At 43.2% G+C, this 10,376-nt stretch overlaps 1 protein-coding gene across 3 annotated transcripts in view; it reads right to left on the bottom strand.

The window, feature by feature from the left end:
• POGK (pogo transposable element derived with KRAB domain) overlaps positions 1-9,979 on the bottom strand; it is a 24,895-nt gene extending 14,916 nt beyond the window's left edge. Inside the window, exons 1-2 of one of the 3 annotated variants that reach the window (XM_069094699.1) lie at positions 9,724-9,979; positions 7,716-7,849 (exon numbers count right to left, since the gene is read on the bottom strand). In XM_069094699.1, coding sequence (XP_068950800.1) covers positions 7,716-7,847 — 132 coding nt within the window. In that variant the 5' untranslated portion in view covers positions 7,848-7,849; positions 9,724-9,979. The other 2 variants (XM_069094698.1, XM_069094697.1) reach the window with 2 other exon arrangements.
• Between the last annotated feature and the right edge of the window lie 397 nt (positions 9,980-10,376).

Raw genomic sequence — 10,376 nt, 5'->3', positions numbered from 1 at the left:
GATTATCTCCAATTTATCCTGTATATATTGTATTTATACGTAGTCATTTAAAAGTTGTCTCTCCCATGAGACTGTGAGGTCCCTGAGAACAGAGGTTGTCTTCTGCTTAGCATAGCACCTGGTACATACACACTATATGCTTAATAAATGCATACTAACTATGCCATGTTGAAAAGATCATCATATGGCTGGGCATAAGTTAAGGTGGTGAAATATTATATGGCCACTATGAATGACATATGTGAGGCTCAAGCAGAAATATGGAAAGACCTATATGAATTAATGCACAATGGAAAAAAAAACAATCAAAACTTCAAATGATATGTGTATACTAACCAGAGTGATTTAAAATGTTATGCTACTACAGTCAAGTCCTTCTTGGATGCCTCCTCATGGTGTGGAGGTGACCTTGGGTTATTCAAGTGGAGTACAAGCTCTGGCATGATAATGATACTAAACTTGAAAGAACTCAAGTACAAGCCTGAACAGCATTGTATCTGTTGTTAAGACAAACAGCCCAGCTAGGAGCTGACGTCCATTACCAGATGGCTGACCAAGTACTTGAGGATATCACTTTTTCCATCCACAGCAACTCATCCAGTTCAATCCAATCCTATCTAGCAAACAGGTGCTTAATAAATAAAGCATTTATTATTCCCTAATTGATAAATATTTAAAGAATATGAACAGGCAGTCTTCTGGGGAAGAAACTCAAGCTATTTATAGCCATGTGGGGAAAAAAAAATGCTCCAAAGCACAGAGAAATGCAGATTATACAAACTTTGCCATTCTACCTTACACCCAACCAAAATGACAAATATTGGAAGGGCTGTGGGAAAACAGGTATGTTGACGGGCTGCTGGGGGGACCTGTGAATTGGCCCATTTATTCTGGAAAGCAATTTGGAACTATGCCCCAAAAGTTACTGAACTGAAAATGGGAACACAATAGGAATATCTCTTTAACCCAGAGATAGCACTAGTAGGTCTGACCTCCAAAGAGATCAAAGAAAAAGAAAAAGGACCAATCTACACAAAAATATTTATAGCAGTTCTCTTTGTGGTGGCAAGTAACTGGAAACTCGATGGGGGGGCTGGGGGGAGGGTGTCCATCAATTTTGAAATAGTTGAACAATTTATACTATATGCATTTGATGGAAAATATTGTGCTGCAATAATAATGACAATGACAATAGTTAACATTTTATAGCACCTGCCAGGCACTGTGCTAAGCACTTTACAAATATTATCTCAACTGATTCTCATAACAACCCTGGGATACGGGTGCTATTATTATCTCTACTTTATAGCTGAGGAAACTGAAGTGAACAGAAGTTAAGTGACTTGCCTAAGGTCACATATCTAGAAGTGTCTGAGCCAAATCTGAGCTCAGCTCTTCCTGACCCAAGGTCTCTACCTGGCTGCCCATTAATGTAAGAAAGAAAAAAAGAACATAGTTTCAGAGAACCTGGGAAGATATATATATGAATTAATGCAGAAGGGAACCAAATCGGGAGAATAATTTATACTACAATAACATAGTAAAAACAACAGTCAACTTTGGAAAACTCAAGAACTTGATGAAGCAATGAACCACTGTGATTCCAGAGCATGGCCTATGAAAAGTCCTACCCATTTCCTGGCAGAGGAATTGGACATACATTTTTGGATATGGCCAATATGGGAATTTGTTTAGCTTGACTATGTACATGTGTCATAAAGGTTACTCACACCTTTTTTTGGAGAGAGTGGGAGAGAAAGAAAAATGTTTGTTAATTGAAAAAAAATTTAAAAAGTAAAGCATTTATTAAGAACCTACTATGTTCCCAGATGGCATTATGCTAGGTGTTGGGGAGAGAAACAGAAACAAAATGAAAAACAGTCCTCGCTATGGAGGAAGGTACTTATATTTTGCTTTAAGATGGATTCCTTCTCTGTCTCCATCTCAATCTATTATCCTATGTTGGAAGGTGTACCTCTGATGAAAATGAAACTGCAGATTCTTAAAATATTAAAGTATATTGGGAGGCTCAGTGGATACAACACCAGAGTCAGGAGGACCCGAGTTCAAATATGACCTCAGACCCTTTACTAAGGGTCTGGTGTGACCCTGGGCAAGTCACTTCACCCTGATTGGCTCCAAAAAATTTTCAAGTACAAAGATTAGATTAGGTTACATAAGGTGACCCTTTTACTGTGTCACAGTTTGAGTGTTTATTCTTTTTCTGAACTTGTGATTTTAATGGTCTAGAGAATTTCAGCTTTACACCTTTCTCAGCAATTTATAATCTTAGAGACTTGCCTGAGGCACTGAGAGGCACACTGTGTCACAGGCAGGACTTGAATCCTGAGATCCCTAACTTAGAGCCTGGCTCTCTATTATACGTTCACACTGCCTTTAAATTATAAACTTGATAAAAATCATATTTAAAAAAATGTGATTTTTAAAAATGTAAATGCTCTTAATTTCTAAATATTTAGAACTAAATGCTTTCCTTTTAAATCATATTTCTACTTAAAGAAATATTTTGGCATTTTCTTAAAGATGTACACACACACACATTCCCAAAGACTGAACCAAGTATTCTCAATGACTCTTGTAATTACCCAGTCAGTGAAAACTGACTAATAGTACTCCCCTTCACCTCAAAAAAAGAAATCTTCTGCTTCCCTGACCTCTCTTTAATTCACTTCTCTGATTCTCCTATCAATACCTAATAATGGTCTTTTTACTGTAGTTCTTTTCTTTTCTGTACTTGAGTTCTAATAGATATTTCTGCCTGTGCTGAAACTGAACCTATGTGCCTTGGGAGCTAAGAAATACCCATGCACTCTTAGTGACTGGGCAACAGTAAGAATAAATGGAATTCTAGGTGGAAAAAAACAACTGCTTTCTAGGTAGGCATTCGGCTCTATTAACAAGACCTTCCTTCTCTTCTTCTCCAGCTCCCTTCATACACTGTCATTTGGTGCTTTCTCCTTTTCCTTCCTGAGTCGTCACCTTATTACTCCTTCCCTCACATAGGTAGTTCTAATTGTTTGCTGCCTGGCCCATCTGTGGTCCCAAGGCCAGGGCCCTAAGTAAATGGACTGCTGCAGGCATTATTAAAAGGACCCAGTATTTAGAACAGATACACCACACCCATAGTAATATAAAGATTTAAACCAGGACCTAGTATAGGGTCAGATTCAGAGTTTCAAGAAACCTCAGGGGTCATCCAGTCCAACCCTCCACTCTACCCCCTAACCCAAATCAATCAATTAGTAAATGTTTTTATACAAAAAGAGGTAAAAGGCAGTCCCTGCCTTCAAGGAGCTTACAATCTAATAGAGATTCAGAAACTGAGACCCTAAAAATTTAACTGAGTTGTTCAAGATCACACAAATAGTAAGTGTCAGAGCACAATATCTTAGACAAGGAGAAGGTGCTTAATAATTGTTGGACTGAATGAAACTGAATGTACCAAAGATGTGATAAAGGCTAGAGGCTGGTACATCTGTCATCTGTTCCTTCTTTTGTCATCAGATCTGAGGATCTTAAAACAATTCACATGATGTTCAAAAGGAAGATAGTTCAGCAGCTCAAAAACTAATTCCAAAGTAATATTTCCTTTAAGCTACATAAGTCCACAGGCTAGACATGACCTCCAATGGCTTTTATCTGTGTAAGCCAAAGGTAAAAGAGGGCTAGTAACATACCAATTTTGAAATGATACTAGTTTCTTTAGCTCCTAGGTCTGCCCCCTCTCCACTTTTGGCTCATATCAGATTTACCGTGTATAAATGGTATTGGTCTTACTCCCTGGCCTCTCCTCCCAAAAAACTTATCTAATAATTTGTAAATTAACTGTCTGGTTTCAGATCAATGAATTATCTCTTAGTATTTTAAGCCTTTTCTCTAATAATGCCATAAATCTGTATAATCTTTTCTTTTTTAATTTTCAAAAATAATTAATCTTTTCTTTTTTCTATCCCTGACAACCTATCTCTCCCTATTTCATCTCTCACACAGAAGGCCAATCCTTATAACAAAGAATAAGAAAAGAAAATGGTTTGGCTAAATTGACTGACAAATGGAAAAATCTTACATGCACTTCTATACACCCACAGTCCATCTCTGCCAAGAAGGGTGAGGCAAGTCTCTTCTCATCTCTTCTCTGGGCCATCCTAATGGTCTGCTGCTGGTCTGTCTGTCTGGTTCCCTTCCACCAACCCTCCCCCCCTTTTCTTTCTGGGTCCAATCCCTCTCTCGATTATCCTGTCTCTTTTCCATCACTCCAAGACTTCCAGATGCTGGAAACCTAAAGTACATTCTAACGTTCACTTGCGTGTCCTCCCTCTTCCCTGTTCAATCCAAGTTCACAGAACCACAGACTTTCAGTTAACGGGTAACTCTGCAGTCATTTACATTCATTTATACCTGAAAAAATGAACCTATTCCCAACATACCTGACAAAACAGGTCATCCATTCTTTGTTTTTAAAGACCTCTAACATGGGTCAATTTAGGGTTAAAGTCTTATTGCTAGGTGGTTCTGCCTGATGGCTAATGTCAGTTTGCGCCTTCCACCATTCTGTCCTCTTGAGTCAAACTGAACCAATCTTCTACATGATAGCCCTTTAGATACATGAAGACAGTGACCCTGTCCCTCCCTGCCCTAAAGCTTCTTTTTTCTAGATTAAACTTCCCTAGGACCTTCAGCTGTTGAAGTTCATGGCATGAACTCACTTGAGGTACCATCTTGGATGTCCTCCTTTGGACACACCCAACCTTATTGATGCTCCTTAAATGGGATGCTCTGAACTTAACACAATATTGCTGATGTGACTGAACCAAGGCATACATGATTGATGCAGTAGGATCACTAACTCCTTACACCTTGGCTTTTTGGGTGCTCATACTAACTCACACTTGACTCACACTAACCTTTTAGTTCCTGAAAATGCCCATAACTTTTTTCAGATGACCTACTACCTCCAGTCATGTCCTTCTCTTTTACAGGACATCCCAAAAATGTCTTAGTGCAATTTTAAACTTTAATGAGGTTTTATTATTTAAATGTCAAGCCTTCCAAAGCATCTATTTATATTTTGACAGGGCCCTTTAGTGCTTTTACCCAACTAATGAATAATAATTTAAGTTTTAATGGCTTAAAACCACACTAAGACTTTTGGAACACTGTATTTCTGTAGCTGATTTTTTGGAACTCACATGTAAGACTTTAAATTTATCTCTATTAAAAGTTCTTCCTCTTAAATTTGGATCAATATTAACTCTACAATGTCAAGATCTCCTTTTGCACCCCAACTCTGTTACCTAACATGTTAGCTATCCCCCAGCTTTGTGTCACCTGCCAAATTGTTAAAGCATGAAAGCTACCTCTGTATTCAAATCACTAATTTAAAAAAATGTTTAACAGCACAGGACCAAACAGAGATGACCTGTTTTCAGGCCCTTGGGATCAGTCCTTCCCAGAGAAGGTCTGAAGGCAGGGAATAGATAAATCTCCTGCTCAGGGGATCCCTACACTAGAAGGAAGAATGGAGAGATCAGGGCAGAAAGATCAACACAGGCAAAGGATACTTCAGCGCAGTGTTGGTGGCTATAGGGAAAGAGAGAAACAACAAAGATTTAGAGCTTCTGAGGGGAAGAATAGTGGATCTTTGCTTTTAAATCTAAGTTTCAGAGAGTCAGAAAGAACATGAGTATGTGAGCTGTGTGTGTGGATGGGTGTGTTAAATGAAATATACACAGAACCAGGGGAAAAGGCGACATTGCTGCTAATTCTAGATACCAAGAAACACAAGAAATCTATAAAAACTTTAACTATGTAAACAATAATATCAGTCACTTACATGAACTGTTCACCACTTATGCCTGGATTTTCAAGGTACAAAACAATGAAGACATTAAATCACTCATTAATCAATCATTAAATATGCAACATGAACTTTGTTCTAAGTTTTATTTGACTCCAACACCCTAGGCTCAGACTTCATGCTCAGATGGGATGGTTATCCACTCATAATTTTTAAAATTTAATGATAACTGAACAGTGCTTCATGGTATATAGCAGAAACGTTGTTTGGTACATACCAGATTTGCCCCACTATGCCCCTCTCTCTATCTGGGTCGATTTGAAGTGTAGTTCTTTTATCAATGAAAATAAGTGTTCCAAAGAGCCAGCAATAATAGAAAATAGAAGGGATGACTCTCTAACCTCTTTATCCATCCAAAACATTGGGCTTTGGAGAAAAGACATCACATATTAGGGCTTTAAAGTATACTAAAGGGAAATTTAATTAAATCGATAATCAGGAACGGTGAAAATAGCAGGAATGTGCTGCTCTGGATAAGATGAAGATTTCAAAGTCCCTCTAGCTTCCCTTCTCCTCTCCCCTCTCAGGTTTGCCCCTCCCCACCCCTACTCTGCCCAGGCTCATTTATTTTGTTCTCTAGCTGCCCAGAGTCATGTGGAATCATAAACTGAGTGCAGGAAGGCAGCTCAAAAGTCATCTAATCCAGGAAACTGAAGCTGGCCAGTTTCTCTGCTCCATTGCTGAAGTCTTTTCACACCATTCAAACATCCTATACCTACATCTTCCCTGTCTTCCTGCTCCATCTTTTGCCCCACCACCTCAGGACTGGTTCTCTGACAGGGAACTAGCAAATGAACCCATATGAAGGTGTTAATGGGGTTTTGTGATTTAGATGTGTCAGGCCTTCCAAATCATCTATTTGCATTTTGCCAGAAATCTTTGGTGCTTTTACCCAACTAATGAATGATAATTTCAGTCACTCATTAGGAATTATTGCTTTAGGCAGGTGGGGGGGATACCAGCTGGTACCCTTTAAATCATCTCATACCTATTACTCATCAGTCCTGTCCTATCTATTTATAGTATTTGCACACTTGGTCCCCTTTCAGCCCACTTAGAGGGAGCTGAGGAATGAATGAACTTTTGGGGGAGGGTAGCCCAATTTAAAACAATAACCTAGTGACCTAGCTATCTATTTACATAGCTTAGAATGGACTGTTCACTGCCAGCCAAGGCCCAAGGTACACTGATATATTTACTGGATGATCAGCTCTTCTAGATATAAATTCCTTAAGCATTGTTTCCATATCACTGAGAGGACTTAGGCCCGGGGAAGAGTTTAGCACATACTTGTTGAATGAATGAATAAATGAATGGCTTCCTCATGTCCAATCACAAAGACTGATCACAAGAATTACCATTCAACAAATGTGCTGGTGATGTGATAGCTATAACACAGGAAAATAGACAAAAGCCAAGGGAACTTTGTCACAGATGTATGTTTGTTTCCCTGCTCAATATAAAGAAAATAACTGCCATGGGGATAGATCCAGAAGACTCTCCCAAAGTATGCTGGTATGTCATATAAATAGAATACATACTGCACTAACACATAGAAATCCCAAAGAGCTCCTGAAGTCCCAGTCAGAAGCAGAGCAAACATTTTGTTGGAGGAGAGATCTCTTCCACAACACTGTTGCTTTTAAAATGACATAGGAAGCAAATATGATGGTAAAAGCTCAATGATTCTATTTTGGGGAGTGGGGTGGAGTTGGGGGAATAAATGTATACAAGACTACCTTTTACTCACTGAATATGGTTAACAGTCAAAATAAGCCTCATTTTCAAACCAAATCTAAGCCCCAAAGTGAATGGCCCCCATGATCTTATTACTCACCCAACCGCCTTCTGCACAGATCCTCACTCTCTGCATATCCATGGGTCCATCCTCTATTTCCTTGGTCTGAATTTCTTCCTCTTCTTCCTCTTCTTTCAGGGGAAAAGGGAGGGGTAAGGTGGTGGAATCCATGTCTAGGAAGAAGATTCATTTCAGAAAGATCCAGGGATGTGATCGATTTTAATGTGAGCTGTCCACCAAAGGGAGTTCCACTCTGTGCCCTGGGACAGGAGGGGTGATTCCATAGTACACTAACTCTGTACCAGATACTGTAGCTTCAAGCAGGAGGGGAACAGGATCAAAGGACCCTTGAGTGGGAATGGCCCTTAAGAGACCATCCTAGTTCAAATCCCATGATTTTAATGACGAGGAAACTAACGTTCAGACAAATTCAGCTGCCTGTTATTGGTTACGCAATTATTAAATCTGAGATTCAAACCAATTTCTTCTGACTCCAAATCACCTGCTTTTAAGAGGAAACATGCGCTGGAGGGGGAGGAGTTTATAATACCAGGAAGCTGGTATTCTGAATACCAGGTGTTACATTCAAGGGGGAAGGGGGAGAATGGAGAGGGGATGTAGCTCATAGAATCACAGAATGGAGTGGGAAATCACCTTAGATCTCATTTAGCCCAACCCTCATTTTACAGAGGAGGACACTGAGGCTCAGAAAGTTGAAACACCTTGCCCAAGGTCACACAAGTTAGTAAGTGGCAGAACAAGGTATTCCAATCCAGGTCCTCTGCCATCAAATCTTGCCCTCTTTCTACCATACCATGGGTTGTCCCACAATTAGTTTATCAGAGGGGGCTGGGGAATCTGCTCTCTCTAAGCCAGACCTCACAACTGTGCAGAAAAAGTGGAAGGGTAGTATTCCAAAAGTCAGTGCAAATTTATGACAATATTCTCTATGTCCTTCCACTTTCACTGACCAGCTGTGGGGGCCCCCAAAGTCTCAAATCAGTTATGCACAAAGACTTTGCAGATAGCCTGCATCTATGCCTTAAGGGGAAGGGACACAACTCTTTAAAGCTGCAGTCCAAGCATAAGTGGTTGGATTCCTGGATTTCTTCAGGGAAGCTGACCCATAATTAGCACTGGACTCAAAGTGGAGAAGGCCGGAGTTCAAATCCTACCCCAGTCGTTCTGGACAAGCCCCTTGACCTTTCTCAGCCTCAGTTTCCCAATCTATAAAATGAAGATAACAGCACCTACCTCCCAGGGTGGTGGCGAGGATTAAATGAGATTAACATAGTGTTTGCAAACCTTAAAGCGCTGTGTAAAGGTTAGCTGCTATGATTATTGCGTGGAGAAAGGGGGTGTTCAGGAGCGGGGTAAGAAGAAAGCAACTTATTCTTGGGGTTGTTTAAAAGAAATGGAAGGAAACCCAACCCAGTGAAGCAGAGGCTGGCTGGATAGATGGATGGATAGACAGATAGATAGACAGATGGATGGATGGATGGGTGATGGTGGGAGTGGCCGGAAAGGCAGAGGGGGGGGCCTCTCCCGGCTCCCGGGGCCCACCCAACCGCTCTTACCGCGCCTCGGCCGTCGCGGCTGCCCGCTCGGGGCTACCCAGCCATATTGTCCCCTTCCTCCCCACTCCTCGGGCCGAGGCCCCGGGCCGGGTTCCCCCATGGTCCCGCTTCCCCGCCGGCCTCCTCCCTGCGCTCATGCCCCGACCTCCGCCTTCAATGCACCTGCGACCCAAGGGCGGCGGCTGCGGCTGCGGCTGCGGACCGGCAGGGCCGCAACAAAGGCGGTGGCTTCGGCTGCGGCCCTGAGCAGCTGCAACATCGGCGGCCCCCCCTTCTCCTCCCCACCCCCAGCCTAGCCCAGCCTAGCCCCCGCCCCTTCCCGCCCTCCCCTCCAAGTAGCCAGGGGTGGGGAGGGGGGCCGGGGCCAGCTCCGGGTGGGGGGAGGAGGAGGAGCAGCCCTCGGTGCACGCCCCTCCCTGCCCGGAGCTGTCCGCGCCACCCGGGGCCGCGCACAGCCCGCTCCCACTCACCGCAAGACGCAGGGCGTGGGGCTCTGGCTGCAGGACGGGACACCACGCACGGGGCGGGGGCGGGCACTGGGAGGGGGTGGCGTGAGTGAGGCTGGGTGTCTGGAGAGGTAGGGGCGAAGGCGGCAGGGTCAGGGTACCATCCTCCTCTCCTTCCGTCGTTCCTTCCGATCCTCTCCCTCTTACCCGTCCTCACGTCCCCTCCGGGAGAGAGGGAGGGAGGGACACGTGGTGGAAAGGAGGGAGGGTCCGGCCGGGAGCTGAGGGTACTGGGAGGCGGAGGGGAGGAGCGCTGCTGATGTCAGCCGCCTGGCTGCGGCGCCTATGGACAGCTCCGGGCTCCTTCTTGCCCAAGACCCTCCTCCAGCTCCCCGGCTTCCGCTCGGCTCCATCCTGCTCACCCGCCGCCCCCCTCCTCCCCCCACCTGCGCCAGAAGCACTTGATCCCTAGGCTGGGAACTAGAGAGATTTAAATCCCGCCCTCAGTTCTCTCCGCACCCTTCCTCCCCCAGCTCCCCTCAAATTCTCCTGGGCGCTCGGAGCGAGGCATGAAAGGACAGGACAGCTGCTGAAGGAACCAGGGGCTTTAAAAAAAATCATGTTTCTCTCTTCACAAATGTAGAAGTATGTGTTTTGTGTTGTTAGCAACCTAGCTC

This window comes from Petaurus breviceps, unplaced genomic scaffold (assembly GCF_028583685.1).
Source record: "Petaurus breviceps papuanus isolate PSGF00001 unplaced genomic scaffold, PetGlider_PUasm1.0 220, whole genome shotgun sequence".
Lineage (NCBI taxonomy): Eukaryota > Metazoa > Chordata > Mammalia > Diprotodontia > Petauridae > Petaurus > Petaurus breviceps.
Note: the sequence above shows the minus strand (reverse complement) of the source record. Positions and strands in the feature narration are given on the sequence as shown.